Source organism: Glycine max, chromosome 2 (genome assembly GCF_000004515.6).
Source record: "Glycine max cultivar Williams 82 chromosome 2, Glycine_max_v4.0, whole genome shotgun sequence".
Taxonomy (NCBI): Eukaryota; Viridiplantae; Streptophyta; class Magnoliopsida; order Fabales; family Fabaceae; genus Glycine; species Glycine max.
Genome location: NC_016089.4, coordinates 18,212,042 through 18,235,978, shown reverse-complemented (window position 1 = coordinate 18,235,978; position 23,937 = coordinate 18,212,042). Strand labels below are relative to the sequence as shown.

At 35.8% G+C, this 23,937-nt stretch overlaps 1 protein-coding gene, 3 long non-coding RNA genes and 1 other non-coding gene across 6 annotated transcripts; 2 read left to right on the top strand and 3 right to left on the bottom strand.

Moving 5' to 3' along the window:
- The first annotated feature begins 961 nt into the window (after window positions 1-961).
- LOC100788067 (pleiotropic drug resistance protein 2) lies at window positions 962-23,352 on the top strand. 2 transcript variants are annotated; one of them, XM_006575069.4, is made up of 20 exons: window positions 962-1,879; window positions 2,047-2,167; window positions 2,708-2,796; window positions 4,332-4,416; window positions 9,739-10,029; window positions 10,134-10,224; window positions 10,855-11,755; window positions 11,880-12,040; window positions 12,176-12,279; window positions 12,359-12,524; window positions 12,771-12,908; window positions 13,499-13,644; window positions 18,239-18,571; window positions 19,490-19,780; window positions 20,079-20,162; window positions 20,247-20,380; window positions 20,498-20,725; window positions 21,627-21,798; window positions 21,871-22,125; window positions 23,083-23,352. In XM_006575069.4, the coding sequence occupies exons 1-20, from the start codon at window positions 1,497-1,499 to the stop codon at window positions 23,350-23,352; spliced, it is 4,443 nt and encodes a 1,480-aa protein (XP_006575132.1). In that variant the 5' UTR covers window positions 962-1,496. The 2 variants fall into 2 exon arrangements, with proteins under 2 accessions (XP_006575132.1, XP_014622990.1); XM_014767504.2 differs by lacking the exons at window positions 962-1,879; window positions 2,047-2,167; window positions 2,708-2,796; window positions 4,332-4,416 and adding an exon at window positions 8,621-8,757.
- MIR1520F (microRNA MIR1520f) lies at window positions 3,921-4,023 on the top strand. Its single transcript, NR_126598.1, has one exon. It is a non-coding gene; the product is annotated as a microRNA MIR1520f (primary transcript).
- LOC102664908 (uncharacterized) lies at window positions 4,862-8,279 on the bottom strand. The gene is made up of 2 exons (XR_413150.3): window positions 8,147-8,279; window positions 4,862-6,403 (listed from the first exon to the last, which is right to left on the bottom strand). It is a non-coding gene; the product is annotated as an uncharacterized lncRNA (long non-coding RNA).
- LOC121174357 (uncharacterized) lies at window positions 10,056-11,393 on the bottom strand. Its single transcript, XR_005890391.1, has 2 exons — window positions 11,206-11,393; window positions 10,056-11,001 (listed from the first exon to the last, which is right to left on the bottom strand). It is a non-coding gene; the product is annotated as an uncharacterized lncRNA (long non-coding RNA).
- On the bottom strand, window positions 19,438-23,353 carry LOC106796058 (uncharacterized). The gene is made up of 3 exons (XR_005890390.1): window positions 23,224-23,353; window positions 20,055-22,174; window positions 19,438-19,731 (listed from the first exon to the last, which is right to left on the bottom strand). It is a non-coding gene; the product is annotated as an uncharacterized lncRNA (long non-coding RNA).
- Between the last annotated feature and the right edge of the window lie 584 nt (window positions 23,354-23,937).

Below are 23,937 nucleotides of genomic sequence, written 5' to 3'. Positions count from 1 at the left end.
AAAAAAAACAATATAAAATCTTGATGCATATCAATTGCCATTCTTTTGATGCATATTCATTGCCTGGACGTTGAAAACAATATGAATACGAAATCTTGAAGCATATACAACACTCTTTTCTTTTGATTTGCGTAATATACATATAGTATGAACAATATTGACTATCGATTGCCATTAAAAAAATAGGCAAAATTGATTGAAAAGTTGTAAGAGAATGAACCTGGTAGTGGTTTGTGTCTTGTTCGGCAGGAGAAGAAAAAGTCTTTGGAAGATTATGAAAAGTCTCAAGGGTTTGGGTGAGATTGTTGGAGGAGTATTTTATGTGTATTTCTAACTAAAAAGTCTCTCAAAATCCATTCCACAAAAGAATCCATCAAAATCTATTTACTTTTGAATACCAAAAGACATTTTAAAAGTGGTAAGAAATCTCAATTGAATACCAACAGATTTTGTTGCCCTGAAAAAAAAATCTTTATTGTCTTAATTGAATACCACAAGATTTGTTTATATTTTATAAAAGTCTTGATTGAATACCACAAGACTTTTTAATCATAAAAAAGTCTTTTAAAATCCTTTAAAATCTTAATCCAATACACCCCCCTAAGGGTAAATAGCTAAATTTGTCCTTGAAAATGTGTTACGGTGACAAATTGGTACTTGAAAAATGAAAATTACAAATTTAGTTTCTGAATGTGAAAAAAGTGTGACAAATTAGTCCTACAATTAAATTTGTGAAACCATTTTATTATTAAGTTGTAATGTTCAATAACTAATTTGACTATAAGTTGCATTTTTTGATAACCAATTTAACATTAAGTTGCAAAATTTATGGATATTGTTTACAGAACTAATTTATCTAATGCATATTTAAAAATTAAATTTGAAATTTTCATATTTTAGGACAACCCTTCACACCAAAAATAAACTTATTATCATGAATAGGTCTGCCGCCAATTGAATTGAGGCGTTTCCGTTTGTCGCATTCAATCACCCTGGAGTCAATGGAGTTTACATCCCTGGCAATATTCTGAGTCGGCCGTTACCAAGTTTTGGCATGGTTTGGTATTAATTGCAATGTTTTCTAAAACTATAGACCCCTATACAAAGTTATCGTAACCTATTTCTGTGTCCACACCACTGCGTTCCCTCATTCAATATACTTTCGTCTACATAAACATTTTTTGAAAGAGCTACATCTTCCTATGATGCTAAATAGTAATCTTTGTCTTCGACCCATTACCCCAAATCACAATCTCATCAAATTGATTTGATGATTTGGAAGCCAAAATGCTCTCAAAAACTTGAAATTTTCATGTACATAATCATACATATATGATGTACATGTGCCACCTTGTAGGAACATGTGAGTGAGTGGTCAATCATTGTTTCTTTTCAAGTTACTTGATTCGTTTGACTTGGAAGGCTCACAAAAACACACCTTCACTTACAAGTACAATTACCAGGAGGACAAAAGGGAAACCATAATTTTGATTGATATGGCAAAAGAAGAGGGTGGCGGAGAAGAAATTGTAGGGTCAATGAGTGAAGGAAGGAGTTTTTCATCCCCCAGAAGAAGTTGGGCCACAGAAAGCTTTCATGAGGCAGTGAGTGGAGAGAGTGATGCGTTTCACACATGTGAAAAGGAGATAGATGAAGAGGAAGAGCTGAAGTGGGAAGCTTTGAGGAGGCTTCCAACATATGATAGGATGAGGAAAGGGATTTTGAAACAAGTTTTGGAGAATGGAAACGTTAACTATGAAGAGGTTGACATCACCAAGCTTGGAGTGCAGGAAAAGAAGCATCTCCTTGAGAGCATACTGAGGACTGCTGAAGAGGACAATGAGAGTTTCCTCAATAGAATGAGGGAGAGGATTGATAGGTGCCTGCCCTTTTCAGTGTTTTTTGTCTGTGTTATGTTCAAGCTAGACTCTTCTAAATGTTTTCATCATTTGTTGGTATTTGAATTGCTTTGGTTTGGTATTCATTGTTTTTGCTAGACTCCTCTAACTGGTTGTTTTCATGAGTTGTGTTTGCTTGTTATTATAGGGTGGCGATTGAGATTCCCAAGATTGAAGTTAGGTTTGAGAATTTATCAGTTGAAGGGGATGCATATGTTGGAACCAGGGCGCTGCCAACACTGCTCAATTCTACCCTGAATGTAATAGAGGTATGTTCAACAAATAGGAGGTTATTTTTTTAATATCTATAGTTTTTTTTATCACATTATTTCTGGAGTTAATTTTGATCGAGACATAAATACAAACACTTATCCTATTGAAGACTCAAACTATAATTTACAATATTATGGGATACTAATCTCTTCTATTAGATCCAAATCCGGTTGGTCATGTCCTTAATTTTTTAAATAAGAAAAGGCTTGTATGATCTCATAAATGTTTAGATGGTAAAATTGATATTATATTTACCTATTTTAATTCCCTGAGAAATGGAATTTATAGTTGAAAACATTAATATCTATATTTGAAATAAATTAAGAATTAAGATGTAGTATTGTAATTCTAAACTAAATTAGACTTCTGTTTGATAATTAATAATAATATAAAAGACTTATTGAATTCTTAACTGACTTTATTAGTTTTTTTTTTTCAAACATGTAGATGAACATGCTTAACATAAAATGGTTCAGCCTTCTTTCCAAAAACATAAATATTAGTGAATGATCTTACATCCTTTTTGTTGTAAACAGGGAGCTCTCGGCTATATCAAGCTTTTGCCACACAATAAAAGGGTTGTCAAGATTCTCCAAGATATCAGTGGAATTGTGAAACCATCAAGGTACTTAATTAATGATTGATGTCACGTGTAATTTTGATACTTCATAATATGCACCTTCAAGTAATTTTTTCTTTTGACAAACACCTTCAAGTAATTTAGGACTTAAAAAACAGAAATTTCTCTAGGGGGCATTGTTTATCCAAACTCACCATGATCACTATTTAAATTTAGGGTAAAATACGTTATCAAACCCTTTATTTTCAATGAAATTGGTTTTATTCCTCAAATTTTAACTTTGATTAATTTGATTCTTAAATTTTACAAATAATATTTTTGTCCTTTCTCACAATAAACAATAAAAATAATTTGTGATAAGGAATGAAAACCACTGTTCCTAAAGTTCAGGAGCTAATTAATCAAAATAAAAGTATGGGAATTAATGCTATCTTTTACTAAAAATACAAAAACTAAAAATATATTTTATCCTAAAATTTGTCACGATTATTACACGAATGCCTATTTTCTTCAAATTTGTTTAATATAGTTTGTCAGTAGTTTTTTTTTTTCAGAAAACTTTTAATAAGAAATTAATTATTTCTCTCATTAATAAAATTCAACATATACACTAGTGGTGTCTGTCAAGAGATATTGTTTTAAAACCTATCAATCACAATACTTAAGTGTAGGGAGATAATGACTTGGTAGTTGGTAATGGCTCATTTGTTAAATTTTGATAATTTGACGCTTATTGCATTAGAAATAGATAATATGACGCCTATTGCTGTACTAATAGACGACCAAGTACGTGTTTAATGACATAATTGTCAAATTTTATTGCCTTACAAATAAACAAACAATTAAATAGATAATGACCCACCTGTTAAAAACTTTACAAATTTGATAAATAAAAAAACGCTTATTGCTTTACAAATTCCTATAATAGGGGAAGAAAATCTAATTCAATTAAATAAAATGTGTGAGTTATTATAAATTTCTTAATGTTATTTTTTAATGGCAAAATTGTAAATCTGATCCCCAATTTATCTCCAGTTTCGAATTTGGTCCCCCATTAATTTAATTTACGAATTTGATCCTCCTATTTTATAAAATCGTGCAATGTTGGTCCCTCAGACCACAATTGAACGTTGATCGTTAACAAGTAATGTTGACGGTCACGTGTCATGTTCTTACTAAATGACGATTGTCACGTGTCATGTTCTGATTACATGAAAGATGAAATGCATTGTTATTTTCATTGACCAATCAGAACATGACACATGACAATCACGTGACACGTGACCGTCTACATCACTTGTTGACGGTTAACTTTCAATTGTGGCATGGGAAATCAATATTGTACAATTTTACAAAATAGGAGGACTAAATTCGTGAATTAAATTATTAAGTGACCAAATCCAAAACAGAAGATAAACTGGGGGACCAAAAATACAATTTTACCTTTTTTAATTTCACGGGTAAAAATAATAATTCCTATAATAAAAATTACTTACTAAAAGTGCATCAATCGTTCCATCGTAGTACCTAATTGATAGTTTTGATAACTAGATTTTGACTTTCTTTGTATCTCTATACAGAATGACTCTGCTTTTGGGACCTCCGGGGTCAGGAAAAACTACACTCCTGCAGGCACTTGCTGGGAAAACGGACAAGGATTTAATGGTTACTTGTCCTCTTCTTTCGTTTTAAAAAAATAATTGATTTGACGGCAAACGAATTTCTGAAACAGTTCACGACATTTAGAATTTATTATGTAGCCATTTATGTCTTGAGATAGTAAAAAATTAGTTTAAAAACGGTTTTTTCACATTAGTACTTTATTATTTTTATTTTTGGTTTCAGCAAAGTTTTTTTAAAAAAATTTACTTCCTATAGTTTGATTTTTTAATTTTGATTTCTGTAGGAAAAATTTATTAATTTCTATTTCTTGTAAGTTTGTACTTTTTTTAATTTTAATCCTTTTAAGATTTTAATTTTTTTATTTATAGTTCTCATAAGTTGTACACACTAACAAGAACTAAAATTAAACAAAAAATTTATAGTGAAATTAAAAAAAAATACAAACTCATAAGATAAGAAAAAAACATATTGATAGAACTAGATTAGATACAGAGAAAAAGATTATATTATTATGGTGGTGCTTCCAACACCCAATACAATACAGTTTTGAGGTCTCACCAACCTTCACTTTATAATCCTCCATTCTAACTTTCCTCTAATTGACTATTTATAGTTTTTTTAACTAACAGTTAGTTCTAACTATGGTTAGCTATCCTAACTAACTAACAGCTAACATACATCTTTCCCTCATCTATCATATCCCTCTCTTCAAGATGGACCTTGTCCTCAAGGTCAAGTTGAGGAAAACAAAAGTGGACTCAAAGGATGAGGATTGGTGAGAGACAGACTAGAAAATTGTAGAAGGGTTAACTAGAATAGGAAAAAATCTTGAGGGAATAGAAGGTGCAAAAAAGGAGTGAGAAGGAGACAGTTGAGAAGGTTGGGGAGTAGGGCTGATAGATGGTGGAGACAGGTTAGGATTAAGGCTGAAATAGGAATCAATGTTCTTTATTGAGTTAGGGGAGGAGGGAAATAAGTCAGAGTAAGGAAACCTCGGTTTATTAAACAAGACATCTTTAGAAATGTAAATTCTACCAGATGAAGACAGACACTTATAACCTTCGTGAGAGGAGGAATATCCTAAAAACAGACACTCTTGAGAACGAAAGTCAAGTTTGTATGTATGATAAGACCTTGATAAAGGAAAGCAGGAAACGCCAAAGGTTTTAAGAAACTAAAAATCATGGTCCTTGTTGAAGAGAGTAACAAAAGAAATAACAAAGTTGAGAGAAGCAGTGGAAAGTCTATAAATTAAATAGACAGCAGTGATAAAAGCATAATCCCAAAAATGTAAGGGAAAAGAAGCATGATGTAACAAAGTAAGACCCAAGTCAACTATATGTCTATGTTTCCTTTCAACCACACCATTTTGGTGATGAGTTTGGGGACAAATTGTGAAAGATGCCATGAGAGGCTAAAAGTGCAAAAAATGGTCTATACTCACCTCCACAATCAGACTGAACACTTTGTATTAAGTTGCAATTCAACCATTGGCTTAAAGGTTTGAAAAACAGATAGAGTTTTAGTTTTTATTAGGAAATACACAAGTGTATCTGGAAAAAACATCAATAAATGACATAGTATTTGAAACCAGCATAGGAAATTAAATGAGAAGGCCCCCACAAGTCTATAAAAAAAAGCTCCAAAGGAGAGTATACAAAAATAAAAGAGTGAGAAGGAAATCTGTGAGAATTTCCCATATAGCATGAGGAGCAAAAGTCTGGAAATTTTTATTAGATGAGGAAATGTTACAATGATTGACTAGCTTCATGACATGGGCTATTAGGGTGACCCAGCCTAGCATGCCACAAGCTAACATTGCTAGGGGATGAAATTACAGAATTAGAAACTACATTAGGACTTTTACTAGCAGCAGTAATTGCACTAGACAAGCCATTATGTGTAGCAGAGCTAACTAGTGAAGTTGAAGTAAACAACAACAGTGAAAAATGTTCTTGAAGCTTGAGATTATGAAAGGAGCAAAGACCATCAGCACCAACAACTCCCCGAAGAAAGACTTTATTGGTCCCTGATATTTAACAAGACATAAGTGAGGGTGAAACTCAAAGAAGCATAATTATCTTTAACAAATTGACTCACACTCAACAAATTTTTTAATATTGAGAGTCATTAGGAGACACAAATGAAGAGGAACCAACAAAGATACTTAAACCTTCACTATTTCCCATAAAAATCTAATAAGGTCCATCAACGTGAGTGAACTGCTTGATATTTTGTGGTTCACCAGTTACATGAATGCTAGCACTACAATCTGGAATCCAGGTGGAGCTAACATGTCCATTTCCATGAGAAGAGGCATAGAACTGGGTTAGGTTGATGCTAGAGCAACAATTCCAGACTTGGAATTGGGATTAATCCAAGTATTGGAGGTTCTGATAGAACTAGAGGAGTAGGGAATTGGTTGTAGTGTTGCTGGATAAAAAAAATGACTGATTCATAAGGCTGAAAACTCATATCAGACCTAAAGTGATAGACATTTGTAGTGTGGCCAAACTTGAGGCAAAGTTGACACTTAAAATTGACAAATCTGCCACCACTGTGACCTCTGTTGGAGCCACCACTGTTAGGCTGATAACTACCACCGTCGCAACCATACCCTCCCCGAGAACCACCAAAATCACTAGATTTGTACAAATTGGAGTGCGAATAACCTTGAGTATAATTCAAGGAAGGAAAGCTAAGCGCCTGAGTCTCTTTATTATAACGAACAAGACGAGTTTCATGACCATAAAGTAAGGCCTTCAATCTCAGCAATTGATGGTGTACGCTTCTTGCTTTCGATGACTGAGATCATCTGCGCATGATCGAATGAAAGTTCTTCAAGCAGCGCATCAACATACTCCTCGTGACAAAGCGGAACTTCAACACCAACGAGTTCATCAACATAACCTTTGATCTTACATAGATATTCATCAATCGATTTACCTTCAAGTGAAACTACGTGCATCGCAGTTCACAATTGATGTGCATGAGACTTCATCTGGAAACTAAAGTACTCGTGAATCTTTTCCCAAACTTCATAGGAGTGGTTCGAACCAAGAACACACAACAAAATCAATTTCGAAAGAGTGGACTGGAGCCAAACAATGAATGTTTGGTCCTAAACCTCCCACGCTTCATACTCAGGATTGACACAATTAGCTACTTAATCGTCTTCTGTGAGATAATGACGTGGAACAATCGGATTCACAACAAAAGGCTGCAAGTTTATGCGATTTAATTACGAACAATTGGCTCTAGATACCATATTTGATAGAGTGAGAGAGAAGTTTTGAGAAAACAGAGAGAAATCAGATATTATTCCATATCTCAAAAAAGTTAGCTAGAGAGTTAGTTACAAGAGATATTTATAGACCTTTTAACTAAGTAAAACAATTAACAACAAGGAGGAGGGAGGTGCAGTTAGCAAAGCTAACAACCTAATAACCCTTACAAAAATGTTTTAACAGTTACACAAACATATACTCTAATACATGTAGAGCAGAAGCGTGGAACCTTTTCATACTCCACCCCCACGAAGAAGGCAAACCCTTCCTCTCTACCAAAATCTGCTTAAGCAATTTGTTGGTGAGATCAAAGTCAACTAAGATACGGGCGTAATGCCCAAATGTTTTTTTCACAGTATTCTCATCCAGAGCAATTGGAGACCCGATTGCGCCCCCAATTTCGACTAGGATCTGTGGATGCCAATATTCATAAGCAAGACCATAAAGCCACATCCAACAATGGGTATTTGTAGTCTTTAGCTTACCTGGATTGAAGTCCTAAGTCCATGCTAAAAGGCAAATCACACTAGGGTTCAGATTATTCCAAGTTCCCATAGATCGTACACTTCACAGATCTTCATCAGAGAAGAAAACAATTTCGTAAAAGCCCTTTCAAAGCAGAACAATGGACTAGGGGTCAATGGGCTTCCACAGGGTCAAGAACTTGGCCCACAGGTCCCCAAATCTTGATAGGAACATCCCCTTTTGAGAGAAAAAACCTTCCATGAAGGATGTTTTTGCAATCTGCCCAACCAGCTTGGTACTCTGACTTAGAGATCTTAATGGCTAATGGATCCCCTTTTAGGCATGGCTTAGGGAGACGATTGAGAGGAAGGAGAAGGAGTTTTTTATGATTTGTGTGAGGGATTTTGGGTGAGAGGGTGGAGGCACAGGATGGGAGGGAGAGGTCTGATGGGGCTGCGGGCTTGGGGGGTGATGCGAGGAAGCTCCAAGGGCAAATCGTATTTGAAGCCCTGGAGAGGAGACTTCTTAAAGGGCCATGGCGGCACCGGACCTGCTAGGGTTCAATTTTGTCTCCAAATTTAATGATTATTCAGGAGAGCAAAAGCCAGCAAGATGGAATGACTTTCCTAACGTAATCGATTTATAACATGTTTGATTTCACGTTTCAAATGTGATTTTCAAAAGCTAATAGTTGTAGCATCTAAATTACAAGCATGATTCCTCTATTCTAGAAGTTTCCAAACATGTCATTAGTCCCGGTACTTACATAACTATGTAGAACATTAACATATTCTATTATTCTTATGAGAAAATGACTATTTACCGTCACTTGGTAAAGAAGGGTTCTATTTTAGTTGTGTATGTTAACTAACAAAGCATTAAATAATTTCATTAATAGTCTATCTTCAATTAATCAAGTACTAGAAAAAAGGTAAATGTTTATTGATCAACACACTAACTAAAGTAAAAACAAAAATTCTTTACTATAAACCAAATGTATATTTCTATTGAATTGCTATTATTTGGTTAAAGAAGTTTTGGATACTAAAGTTTTCTTCCCTACTCCTAGTTAAATTTTGTATTTGTAATGGGAGGAGGGGACATGGGATACAAATTTAAGAGAAAAAAACAAAAAAAGAAAAAAGAAAAAAGAAAGAAAAAACTCTAGTGAAGTTGCTTTGTTCTTTTGTATAGGTAACTCTACTATTTAATTTTAAGTAAATCTTGATTTTAATCAAGGAGGGTGAACACACCTGTACTTGTATACATCAGAGACAAACTTCAGACAAGCTTAACTAACTAGGAATTTTGGGTAGAAGTGAGGGAGGTTCAGCAGGAAAGGAAGATTTTGATGCGGGGGGAAATGTTAATATTTTGTTAAACTTATGTGTTACTACTAAAATTTTAGACATTTCATGCAACTTAACTGATCATACTAGAAACTTTGAAAAAATTGTCAATGTATGCTCATATTTATGGCGATTATGTTTTCCATTCCAAGTCATTTAATAATGGTTTATACCTAAAATCCAAACTAATAAGTAATAGCATACAATAAAGTGATTAAAACAGAAATTTCAACATTGAACTCCATCGGAGAATTTCTCAACAGGCATCAGGAAGAGTCACTTACTGTGGTCACGAGTTGTCAGAGTTTTTTCCTCAAAGAACATGTGCTTATATTAGTCAGCATGATCTTCACCATGGAGAGATGACAGTGAGAGAGACACTGGACTTCTCTGGACGCTGCCGGGGAGTTGGAACAAGGTATAATTTGCTGGCAGAGTTATCAAGACGGGAACTAGCAGCCGGCATTAAACCAGATCCTCAGATAGATGCTTTCATGAAAGCCACAGCAATGGAAGGTCAAGAAACAAGTATTGTTACTGATTACATTCTAAAGGTTTGGTGATGGTCTTTATTTTGAACCGTTTTCCATGTTAGTCAATAGTTATAGGCCAGCAAACCTTAATTTCTTTCATCTAACTATTTGATATAATGCAACAGATTCTTGGATTGGAAATATGTGCTGATACTTTGGTGGGAGATGAGATGAAAAGGGGCATATCTGGTGGACAAAAGAAGCGTTTAACTACTGGTATGTGGATACGAAATTTCACTCAGAAGATTCATGTTACACTTGCATGTGTTGTTACAGAGGAGTAATGATGCTTTTGTATGACTTTATTATGTTTAGTTCTTTACAAATCCTTCACAAACATGTATTTCCATGCAAGTCATCGGGTTAACACATTGGTTCTACTATTAAGAAGCACAGACACTTCAAAATTATAGCTGTGTCGTGTTGTACCCAGGCCGAACATGTATCTATGTTGGATACTTTGAATACTGCGAACAATTTCTTATAATTTTTTTTGCATTCATTTCTTTAAACTATGATACCAATTACCAATACAATGACTTAAGTAGATTTTAAACCATCAATTTTTAATTTTGGATTTGGGTCTCACGCAGTTTTATATTAATTTTATGTTTTATCATAGTCTTGTGTGTCCTATTATTTCTAAAATGTGTATCTCCGTGTCTTAGTTATATTGTATGTGTCCTATGCCGTGCCTGCGCTTTCTAGACTATAACTTTTTGAATGGTCTAGATGATTATACCATGGAGTTTGAGAGAAAAAGTGTCTTTGTAGTATTAGATTCCTTTGCAGAATCTTCTATTTTCGCAATTCTCATAAACAGAAACTTACATAACATGAATGCAGGTGAGATGCTGGTAGGCCCTGCAAAAGCATTCTTCATGGATGAAATTTCAACTGGTTTAGATAGTTCCACAACCTTCCAAATTGTCAGGTTTATGAGGCAGATGGTCCATATCATGGATGTTACAATGATAATCTCTCTTCTGCAACCTGCACCAGAAACATATGACCTTTTTGATGACATCATATTACTTTCAGAAGGTAAGATTGTCTATCAAGGTCCCCGTGAGAGTGTTCTGCATTTTTTCAGAAGTGTAGGCTTTAAATGCCCAGAAAGGAAAGGAGTTGCAGACTTTTTACAAGAGGTAACTTCCAAAAAGGACCAAGAACAATACTGGTTCAGAAGGGACATACCTTACCAATATGTCACTGTGCCTGAGTTTGTAGCCCATTTCAACAATTACAGCATTGGTCAGCAACTTTCTGAAAAGATTCAAGTTCCATATGATCCTAATGAAAGCCATCGGGCTGCTTTAGTGAAGGAAAAGTATGGTCTCTCCAAATGGGAACTCTTCAAGGCATGCTTTTCAAGAGAGTGGCTTTTAATGAAGCGCAACTATTTTGTATACATATTCAAGACTTGTCAGATCACTATATTAGCTATAATTACCATGACAGTATTTTTTAGAACAGAAATGAAGCATGGTCAACTTGAAGGTGCAGGAAAATATTACGGTGCACTATTTTTCAGTCTCATTAATGTAATGTTCAATGGAGTGGCTGAGCTTGCAATGACCATTAATAGACTTCCCGTTTTTTACAAGCAAAGAGATTTCCTGTTTTATCCAGCATGGGCTTTCGCATTGCCCATCTGGGTCCTCAGAGTTCCTCTCTCTCTATTGGAGTCAGGATTATGGATCATCCTCACTTATTATACTATTGGCTTTGCTCCTGCAGCCAGTAGGTATGAGAATGCAATCTGTAGATAATGAGTTTCTCAATAACATAGAAATGAAATAATTGATCTACTCTTCTGTTTTATTGACTAGCAAGTTATGTTCAATGATGTATATAAAAACCTGTTACAGGTTTTTTCGTCAATTACTAGCATTCTTCTGTGTGAATCAAATGGCTCTATCCCTATTCCGCTTCATTGCTGCAGTTGGAAGAATAAAAGTTGTGGCAAGCACACTTGGTTCCTTCACACTTTTAGTTGTTTTCGTCCTAAGTGGATTTACTGTTTCAAGAAGTAAGTAATAGTTTTTCTTTATACCACTAGTACCACATACTCTAAAGAAATATTTGAATGTGTTAACTTAGATTCTTCACATTTCATGTGAAATTGTTTCATTTAAACTGATCACTCCAACCTATCCATTTATAGATGATATTGAACCATGGATGATATGGTGCTATTATGGTTCACCGATGATGTATGGTCAGAATGCCATAGCCATCAATGAGTTCCTAGACAAAAGATGGAGTGCTGTAAGATCTTATAGTGTTTCTTTAATCTTAAAAACACTACATTATTACTAATTTATTGCTGATTTTTCACTTTCCACAGCACAATATTGATCCAAGGATTCCTGAGCCCACAGTTGGAAAGGCTTTTCTTAGGGCCAGAGGCATATTCACGAAAGACTATTGGTACTGGATATCTGTCGGTGCCCTTATAGGATTTTCTCTTCTTTTCAACATTTGTTTCATTCTGGCTCTAACTTACTTGAATCGTAAGTTTCCATACTATTTTTTCGGTGTTACATGGTATAACACTTTGTTTCTTAAATTGTTACAAGTTCATTCCAATAAACAACAAAAAAAAAGCTTTTACCATAATGTCCTGTAGTAAATTATGCATACAAATTGGTTTAGCCTGTAATGTTTCTTCATCTATCTTCCTCCATCTCCTTCTTGACCATCCGAAAAGTTCACTATCTATAAACATCCTCTGACATTGCACTGAAGTTAAATTGCAGCATTTGGAAACTCCAAATCTATTATAGTGGAAGAGGAAGACCAAAAGAAAAGCACATTTGGTTCATCCTCAGTGGATAAAATGGCAACAGAAGCAACGACAGAGAAGAGTTCAACTTCAATTGCTAATTCGTTTGAAGGTAATATTTGATTTTCTCTTCATAACATTTGTTTTATATAAACTTTATACCCTCTAGTCAGAAGAAATGTCACTTGTGTATCCTAACTACGTTGCTTGGCTATCTACCTTTGTTTCCACTGTTCCACATCATGAAATGTCACTAGTACTATGTTAGGAATCGGGCCTCTAAATGGGATAAGCCCTTCAAAGTGTATCACCGTAGGCCCAAAGCTGATAAATGATGTATTCTAGAAGGTTAGAGGGGCATTCAGGGAATTACAGATTCTGTTAGTGGTCTGTAGTGGTAGTGGTAGTGGAAGTTTGTTAGTATGGGTGTGAGTGCTCTCGGTTATAAGGAATGCTGTATTGTTGAGGGGGACATCTTTTGGGCAATCAGTAATAGAATTAGAGTGATTGAGACGTTCTCACACTCTGGGAGGGAGCATTGCTCTCTGATATTTCTCTACTCTTCTGCCTTTTTTTTTCCTTTCTCTGCAGGCACCACTGATACAGAGTGTATCATACCACCTCAGCATTGTTGTATTAGTAATATGCAATTCACTTCAAGCTCTCTTGGCAATAAACACAAAGATAATGTAATCATTACAGGTATTGATATGGAAGTAAGAAACACAGCACATGGCTCAAATCCTAAAGCTGAAGAAAATACAAAATCCAAGAAGGGAATGGTGCTTCCTTTTCAGCCTCTGTCACTTGTGTTTCAAGATGTGAATTATTACATCAATATGCCACATGTAAACTTCAATTCCCTCCTCTTGTAGCACTTTAATTATATTCCGTAATTCCAGATAAAATTTTATATAGTGGTTTTCTTATCATTTACTTTGACTTTTGTATTTTCCTGGCTATGCCAAATTGAATTTTCCCCCTTACACTCAAAATATATTTTACCATGATTCCATACTCAGCAGGCCAGAATGGCTTGTCAAATGGCCAGGAAGTTCCCAACATCCACTAGTGATGTAAGCTCCATTGGAGTTTGTAGGCCTAGGATCTTCTTCATCAATGGATTCTTTTGCTTCTTGGAAGATGAATGACAACAGAATGGAGAAGGAAGAGAGAGAGGAGACGCCACTTCAAGAAGAAGATGAGTCTAGAAGAAGCTCACCACCATAGGAGGCCATGGATAAGAGCTTGGAGGAAGAAGGGAAAGGAAGAGAAGAGCACGAAATTTTGTGCTCTAAGAGAGTTCTGAAATCTGAAGTTTAATTTTCAAATGATCAAAGTTAAAAAAATACACACACATGACCTCTATTTATAGTCTAAGTGTCACACAAAATTGGAGGGAAATTTGAATTTCTATTCAAATTTCACTTGAATTTGAAATTGAATTTGTGGAGCCAAATTTTGGAGTCAAAATTTCACTCATTGTGATTAGTGAATTTTAGCTATGATTCAGCCCACTAATCCAAGATCAAGTTCAAGATTCTCCACTAAGTGTGCTTAGGTGTCATGAGGCATGTAAAGCATGAAGGACATGCACAAAGTGTGACTATATGATGTGGGCAATGGGGTGTAGCAAGCAAATGCTCACCTCTCCCTCTAAAATTTAATTGGATTAGGCTTCTCCCAATTCAATTAAATTTATTTCCAACCACACACATCAAATATTCACTTAATGCATGTGAAATTATAAAACTACCCCTAATACAAAAACTAGTCTAGGTGCCCTAAAATACAAGGGCTGAAAAATCCTACATTTCTAGGGTACTTTACCTATATTGTGGAGCCCTAAATATAAGACTAAAAAAATAATAAAACCTTAATCTAATATGTACAAAGATAAGCGGGCTCGTACTTAACCCATGGGTCCGAAATCTATCCTAAGGCTCATGAGAATCCTAGGGCCTTCTCTTGCATTTCTGACCATTGCCCGATTTTACTCAGGTCTAAGTTTGTAGACTGGGGTCCAAAACCATTCAGGATTCTTGATTGCAGGCTACTAGACAAATCTTTCAAGTCAATCGTGCAGGAATGCTGGACATCCCACCAACAAAGGGGTTGGGGAGGCTATGTGCTTAAAGAAAAAATAAAGAGGCTGAAAGCAAAGCTGAAAATATGGAATAGGGACCATTTTGGGGATACTTTTAAGAAATACAAAAAGATTGAGGAAGAGTTAAACAAGATGGAAGAGAGCACAATTGACAGTCATCTTTCCCCTCAAGAAGTGAAGTGTTGATCAGGAAACAGCTTCAAGAAGATTTATGGGTAGCTGCCCAATCTCATGAATCTTTACTGAGGCAGAAGACGAGATCTAGATGAATAAAAGAAGGGGACTGTAACTCCTGTTATTTCCACTTGATGGTAAATGCTAGCCGTAGAAGCAACTCCCTCAGTGGAGTGTGAATTGATGGCTCATGGATTGAAGAACCGGCAAGAGTAAAAGAGGCTGTCAGACTATTCTTCCTGCAAAGATTCCAAGAATCTGACCAAGATAGACCTTGCTTAGATGGAATCTGTTTTCAGACCATTGGCCACCAAGAAAATCACAAGTTAGTGGGGCGCTTTCAGGAGGAAGAGGTAAAAGATGCAGTCTGGGGTTGTGGGAGTGAGAAAAGTCTAGGCCAAGATGGAATTAATTTTAAATTCATTAAGAGCTTTTGGAATGTAATCAAACCCGATGTCCTTCGGTTTTTGGACGAATTCTATGTCAATGGAACGTTCCCAAAGGGTTACAATGCCTCTGCCATAGCTTTAATTCCTAAGGTGGCGGATCCACAAGTTCTGGATGAATACAGACCCATATCACTTATTGGCTGCATGTACAAGATAGTTGCTAAGTTACTGGCTAATAGACTGAAGAAAGTTATGACACTCATAATAGATGAAAGGCAATCTGCATTCATAGGGGGCAGACACTTGTTACATAGTGCATTGATAGCGAATGAGGTGGTTAAGGAGGCTAAAAGAATCCAGAAGCCATGCATTTTCTTCAAAGTGGACTATGAGAAGACATGATTCAGTCTCCTGGGAATTTTTGTTTTACATGCTCAGAAGGTTGGGATTCTGCTCCAAATGGACTCAGTGGATAAAGGGGTGTTTAACATCCGCATTTATTTCGGTACTAATAAATGGTAGCCCCTTGCCTGAGTTCATTCCACAAAGAGGGCTTAGGCAAGGGGATCCATTAGCACCACTTCTCTTCAATATTGTTGTTGAGGCATTAAATGGGCTGGTGAAAGAAGCGGTGAAGAAAAATTTATTCAGGGGTTTCTCAGTGGACTCAAATAATGAGGAAATTAACATCCTCCAATATGCGGATGACACCATATTTTTTGGAGAAGCATCAATGGAGAATGTCAAGGCAATCAAAGCAATTCTGAGGACCTTTGAAATTGCGTCAGGCCTAAAAGTTAACTTAGCAAAAATCTGTTCTGGTGCAATTGGAATGCCGGATAGGTGGAAGCTTGAGGCAGCTGGTTGTTCGAATAGTAGCTTGCTATCCATCCCGTTTGTTTACCTTGGAATACCTATAGGGACAAACCCTAGACGGTACCAGATGTGGGATCCTATTCTCAAAAAGTGTGAGAGAAAGTTAGCTAGGTGGAAGCAAAGACACCTTTCTTTTGAGGGGAGAGTGACTCTTATATAGTCGGTATTAACTTCCATTCTTATTTACTTCTTGTCTTTTTTCAGGATCCCCAAGAAAGTGATGGACAAGTTAGTAAGCATCCAACGTAGATTCCTTAGGGGTGGCGGCTCAGAACAAAACAAGATTGCATGGATTAAATGGGAGACAGTTTGCCTTCCAAAAGATAAAGGGGGTTTGGGCATCAAGGACATAAACACTTTCAATCTCGCTCTGCTGGACAAATGGAAGTGGAATCTATTTCAACATGAACGTCAGCTGTGGGCTAGGGTTCTGGAGCCCAAGTACGGTGGATGGAGGAGTTTGGATGAAGCACCTCGTGGCAATAATGAGTCCATATGGTGGAGGGACTTAAAGGTGGCTTTTCAAAACTCACAACAGGGTGTTGATGTCCAAAATAACATATTGTGGAGGGTTGGCTGCAGTGACAGGATCAAGTTCTGGGAGGATAAATGATTAGATGGAGAGGTATCATTAGTAGCAAAGTACCCCAGATTATACTTAATCTCTTGCCAACAAAACCAGCTTATTCAGCAGATGGGAGGATATAAGGAATTAGAGTGGGAGTGAAATTTCTCATGGAGGAGGCCGTTATTCGATAACGAGATACCAATGGCTGTTAGTTTCCTAAAAGATATTGAAAGCAGGCCTATTCAGATGCATAGAAGAGATGACTGGGTGTGGAAGGTAGATCCAAGTGAGCTATACTCGACGCAAAGTGCTTACAACATGTTGAGGGGAGAAGCAATAGTGGGGATCTAGGACCGGGCTTTCGAGGAACTGTGGAAGCTAAAGGTCCCAACTAAAATACTAGTTTTTGCATGGAGATTACTTCAAGATAGATTGCCAACTAAAAGAAATTTATATAAGAGACAGGTGGAGGTCAATGATAGGAGTTGCCCATTATGCAGCCGTATGGAGGAGGATGTGGGACACCTATTCTTTCACTGTAGTAAAATAATTCTTATTTGGTGGAAATCTTTATCTTGGGTGAACATCACAGCAGTTCTCCCGCAAAATCCAAGGCATCATTTCCTCCAACATGGATCGATAATGGCTGATGGGATAAGGGCTAATAGGTGGAAATATTGGTGGCTGGCTGTGACCTGGACTATATGGCAGCAAAGAAACAAGATAATCTTCTCCAATGATTCCTTCGACAGCAATAAACTGATGGACGATGCAGCTTTCTTATTGTGGACATGGCTGAGAAATTTGGAGAAGGATTTTTCCATTCATTTTAATCAATGGTCTAGCAATCTTAGAGCAGGGTTTAGGCATTAGCAAAGGATACAAATATAGATTAGAAGTAGCTATTAATACTATGTTTGTGGCCTGGATTTGGTTCCTATCTAGAATTCATTTAATCTGATTTGGAACCAAAACCACAGGAAACCAAATATCTGTACTTTAGTACCTCTGGTACTCATTTTACATATGTATATATACCTATCTTTGCTGATAAAAAAAAAATACTCAGCAGTTTGTGTGTGTATAGTGGACATGATCAATTGAAAGCACTTACATCACCTAATAACTTTCTGTAGAATATAAAATTAATAAAATTAACTAACCTAACCATACATAGAAAGGAGTTGCTTAAAGAACAATAAAAAGATTAAGTTTACATGATAAAGTTGTGTAAAGAATCATCTAACTTCAACAGTAAATTTATGAAATTATATTATAATGTCTCCACTCCCACATGTTCAAATGTCACTTTGATGATTTATTGTCAGGAAATGAAGAAACAAGGAATTGAAGAGAATAGACTCCAACTACTAAGAGACATAAGTGGAGCTTTCAGGCCTGGGATTTTAACAGCATTAGTTGGTGTAAGTGGTGCTGGAAAAACTACCTTGATGGATGTACTTGCAGGAAGAAAAACTGGTGGTTATATTGAGGGAAGCATCAGCATATCTGGTTATCCAAAAAAACAGGCAACTTTTCCTAGGATCAGTGGTTATTGTGAACAAAATGATATCCATTCCCCAAATGTTACAGTCTACGAATCTCTGGTGTTTTCTGCTTGGCTGCGTCTCAGTAATGATGTTAATAAGGAAACACAAAAGGTAAAATTTTCTTCTAACCAATTTTCATGTTAAACTCTTAAACTTCATCTCACAGGCTCTCTTTTTTCTGTCTTTTGAAACATGACTCTCTCTGTATACTTGTTTAGTTAACTGGTTGTGATCAATACATATATTATTCATCTATTAAAAGATCAAGAAAAGTGGTTGTTTATGTTTAATATAGCTAGAAGCTATTTGAAAAGTTATAAGACAATTATGGAATTTTTTTACATGCTTTAAGGATATTTCATAATATGGTTAATAAGTTATTAATTATTTGTTTGTCTTGAATTTAGAGTGGGCCTAACTCAATCCTAAAAGCTAGCTCACAAAGTGAGGATTTCTTAGGCCTTTATAAGCTCTATCTTAGCTAGGTACCTATTTGGACAGGTGAGGGTGGCCTGATAATAGATGTATGATAGCCTCAAATACCATTTTGAATTTGAATTGGACATAACTCAACCCCAAAATTTAGTTCATGGTATAAAGACTGCCCAAACATTTTTAAGCTCTACTTTCACCATATCTGTAGCCTATATGGGATCTCAACAGTTTCCAAATTCTATACCATTTTCTAGCTTAAGGTTGTAGCCAACATCAATAGTACTGGAGATACTCTTTGTCAGTACAATAGTGATAACTCAGTGCAGTCTGTAGGCATGAAACCAACAAAACTATTATTATTTTGCTTTGTTCTAATCAATGATAATAAAAAATAGTTTATCATTGTGGCAATGTTGTTCTTTTTTAATTAGAAAAAGAAATCGGTAAGAAAGGAAATACAAGGCAGGATGATAAGGGAGCCCTTTTTATAATTAATATAAGAGACAGCAGAAAAAAAAAAGCAAAACATCAATCAGGAGGACACTCCAAAAGAATTTTTCTTATTATTGTACAAATCTAATTCTTATTTTACAGATGTTCATTGAAGAAATTTTAGAGCTGGTAGAGCTCCACCCAGTGAGGCATTTTATAGTAGGCCTTCCTGGAATAAGTGGCTTATCAACAGAGCAGAGAAAGAGGCTTACCATAGCTGTTGAATTGGTTGCAAATCCTTCCATTATTTTTATGGATGAGCCAACAACTGGTCTTGATGCTAGAGCTGCAGCAGTTGTTATGCGTACTGTTAGAAATACAGTAGATACTGGTCGAACTGTTGTCTGCACAATTCATCAACCAAGCATCGATATATTTGAAAATTTTGATGAGGTGAATATTAATATCCAGCTTTTGATAATGAAAACAGTTATTTTAGGAGTAAACCCCCTCATTGGTTGGGCCTGTGAATTGTAAGCACTGGTTATTTTAGTCCATGCCATGTTAAAAATGTAGTTGAAAAGGACTGAAGTAAATGACATTCTGTAAAATTAGGGACTAAATGAGATTTTTATAAAGACAAGGACTAAAGGGATTGATGCTTACAATTTTGGGGACCGAAGTGGGAGTTTAGTTTTCGTAATGGTTCTGAAGGCATAATACTCACCCTTGAAATACATCTTGACTTCAGCTGCTATTGATGAAGAGAGGTGGACAAGTGATATATGGTGGTCCTCTTGGTCGAAATTCTCAGAATCTTATTGAGTACTTTGAGGTAAACCTCAAACATTATAATGTATAAATTCTAGAATTAATATGATACCAGTAATCCCACTGATTGTGCATAAACCTTTCCAAGGCTATTGCAGGAGTTCCTAAGATTAAAGATGGATGTAATCCAGCCACATGGATGCTGGAGATCTCTTCTCCTGTTGTTGAGTCTCAGCTTAACGTAGACTTTGCAGAATTATATACTAAGTCAGACCTTTATCAGTAAGTGGCACTCCTAGTAGTATTCCTAGAGATTCCTGCTTCTTTTTTCTTGTATTTGTCTGAAATTTCTCATGATGTTTTTTTATACTTTTCCATACTTTGATAATCCTTTTCCAGAAAGAACCAGGAAGTTATTAAGGAACTCTGCACACCAGTACCAGGAACAAAGGACCTTCACTTTCCGTCTAAATACTCACAGTCATTTGTTACTCAATGTAAAGCTTGCTTCTGGAAACAGAACTGCTCCTATTGGAGGAATCCACAGTATAATGCCATCAGATTCTTCACCACAATAGTTATTGGTATCATTTTTGGACTAATCTATTGGGACAAAGGAAAAAAGACGTAAGTCAAATAGTTATTTGATAGTATTGCACTCCATCAGTACTTGTTAACTACTAAATTATTTCTAACTCAAATAAACAATGAGACGTTTCTATCCAAGAAACCTTAGCAATTTCATGAACCACAGGATTGCCCCAAGATATCATTAGACATAAGACCAAGATGGAAAAACCAGCTTAGGTAAGGAAACTCTTTGTTTGAGAACCTAAATGGAGTCACCATTCTCCTCCCACAAGAGTCTTCCCAGTGAGGCTGGCATCAAGAAGCATTTGCCTTGAAAATTTGTTTATGATTGATCCTCTTGCTGCTTGAACATATGATGTATGGAGAGCATGAATCTCCCCTTATTTTCAATAGGAAATAGCCACAAGAAGTGGTGTGCTAGACCTGAATGGAGACTTTGTCTCGAGAGTTGAAGATGTCTTCTGACCAGGCTAGCAAATTGCATACAAGGGATTGACAGGTTCCCCTTTCTCAATCTCTAAATGACTTACTCCCCCTGCTGGTGACTTGCGCAGATTGCTTGGGGCTCTCTACCACCACAGTACCACTCCACACCAACTTCATAAAGCAGATTCATGTGATCTATACTCTATATATCTTCACTAACTTAGCTAAGAAACAATGATAAATCCTTAACCAGAAAACCCACAAGAAAAATAAATATCCTCCTTGATATTGGATGATATCTCCTGTTGAGTTCTCTAATCCAGATAAGAAACAAAAACAAGAGAAGAAAAAGAATATCAGAATAGAAATGTTTGCCTAAATCATCAGTGCTTGAGCAGAAGTTATTGTTTTACAAAGAATCATCTTTGTACTCTTTTGTTGCTTCAGGCCATCAATAAGAACTCTTGTGTCTCCATGATAAAAAAATTGATAACAAATATCATTTCTGCAGGCAAAAGGAACAAGACCTGTTGAATCTCCTTGGAGCCATGTATGCAGCTGTTTTTTTCCTTGGAGCCTCCAATACTAACAGTGTTCAACCTGTTGTTGCAATAGAAAGAACAGTTCTCTATCGTGAAAGAGCTGCTGGAATGTACTCAGAATTGCCTTACGCAATTGGTCAGGTAGCTAAGAAAGCATCTATCAAGATAACTGATCAGAGTTGCACAATTCATTAAAATAGTACTGTGTTGCAGGTAGCCATTGAAGTAATTTATGTTGCAATCCAAAGTCTAGCCTATACCATTCTCCTCTACTGGATGATTGGGTTTGAACCACGGGTTGAAAATTTCTTGTGGTTCTACTACTTCATATTCATGTGCTTTATGTACTTCACACTGTATGGAATGATGACTGTAGCTCTGACCCCAAACTATCAAATTGCTGCACTTGTTATGTCATTCTTCATCAACTTCTGGAACCTGTTTTCTGGTTTTGTTATCCCAAGAACGGTATGTATCTGTACCACAACAATGATCAAATATACATTATTTTTTGTACCTGAGAGTAGCACAAATGGATAGTGCATATTAGGCTCTGCATTATTAAATTCAAGGAGAATAGTTCACAGTTACTACACCTATTCACATCTCTTTTATTTTTTGTGTCCTAACTAGACCTTTTGCCACTAGAGTCTTGCTATCCATTCAAAGGGTCAGGCAAATGGAAAAGGGATGTTGAAAATTAAAGAATATAGAGTTACAACTTGGTCATGAAAGTGAAAATTTGTGTTGCTTTCATTAAGTTTTCATCTAAATAAATTAGTCCTTTAAGAAATGAACTTGTTTACTAGTTAACATTAGTATAATGAACTTAGCAGGTTAACAGTTTCAAGGATCAATTTGCATATGCATTAGGACTAAAGCAACACAAGTTGTCACTTTCATAGACCAAATTAAAAATTAACTCATCAATATACTATAGTGTATAAACCCAACCAACAGAGAACATACTATATGAGGTCCACATTGAGGTCCAAGGCTTCAAAAATGATCCTTAATGGCAAGAATCCCTCCTTTGAAAATAGTTAATTTTTTGGATAAAATGTGTTTTAAGTCCTTCAAGATTTGGTCAAAATTTAAGGGTAAAATGTGTTTTAAGTCCCTATATTTTAAAAATGGTGGTTTTGGCCCTTGTATTTTTGTAAATGTAGAGGATTTTGTCCCTATTCAAGTCAAAATGAAGTATAGAGTCACTGACAAAATCCATCACATTTCAGAAATATGAGGATCAAATCAAACCCATTTATAAAACCTAGGGACTAAAACTAATTTTGACCAAAACTTGAGGGACCTAAAACATATTTTACCATTAAATTTTCAACTTATCAATTACATGTAGGCTAAGTGTAGTAATTCATTGCCTTTTATTTTGTGAAACTAAACAGTAAAATTTCACTTTTTATGCAGCAAATTCCAATATGGTGGAGGTGGTATTATTGGGGGTCCCCTGTGGCTTGGACTATATATGGACTGGTAACATCCCAAGTCGGTGACAAAAATAGTCCAATAGAAGTTCCTGGCTTTAGAACCATGACAGTAAAAGATTACCTTGAGAGGCAGTTCGGCTTTCAGCATGAGTTCCTTGGAGTTGTTGCACTAACTCATGTTGCCTTTTGCCTCCTCTTCCTTCTTGTATTTGCATATGGCATCAAGTTCCTAAACTTCCAGAGGAGATAATCAATCACACGGGAATGAGTTTGATAACTGTTGAGCAAAAATATATATTGGTAAAGTTACCTATAGGACAAAGCAGCATAAGTATAAGTTTATCGTTGTTTAATCGTCAATTTGATTGTTCTCACATCTCAATCTCCATTGATTTATAGCTGTTTCCTTGTTGAAGGGCTTAATGTATGTTTTGAAGATAACCAATGTGATTTAAATACGATTATTAATTTATTACTAATAAACATTATTGTTCAACAGTTTTCACTTGAGTCTTAACTCTTAACCATGAGTCTAATCATTAAGTGAAATTCTCAATTTATGATATCAAATGAAACTATGTGTGCATTATCTCCGTTTCATTCATTTTTCCAAAACCATAAAACTATGTGGGTTGCAGGCTATAATGGGCCAGGCTAAAAAACCCATATTTAATTTATGTCTAAATAATGAAGCCCAAGCCCTTTAAAAGCCTATTTTTGTGGGCTTTTAACAGGTTTTGCAGGCATAGCCCACATTGGGCTGTGGTTGGGTCAGGCTAAAAAGTCCATGTTTAATTTGGGCTGAAAAATTAATTCTCAAGTCCTATATTTCATT

What these genes read in the sequence shown, in the direction of transcription:
- LOC100788067 (XM_006575069.4), top strand. Translation starts at nt 1,497, where the DNA reads ATGGCAAAAGAAGAGGGTGGCGGAGAAGAAATTGTAGGGTCAATGAGT. An exon ending in AAACGGACAAGGATTTAATG is followed by an intron (nt 4,417 to 9,738) that starts GTTACTTGTCCT and finishes ATTTCTCAACAG; the next exon opens with GCATCAGGAAGAGTCACTTA. An exon ending in TAGACAAAAGATGGAGTGCT is followed by an intron (nt 12,280 to 12,358) that starts GTAAGATCTTAT and finishes CACTTTCCACAG; the next exon opens with CACAATATTGATCCAAGGAT.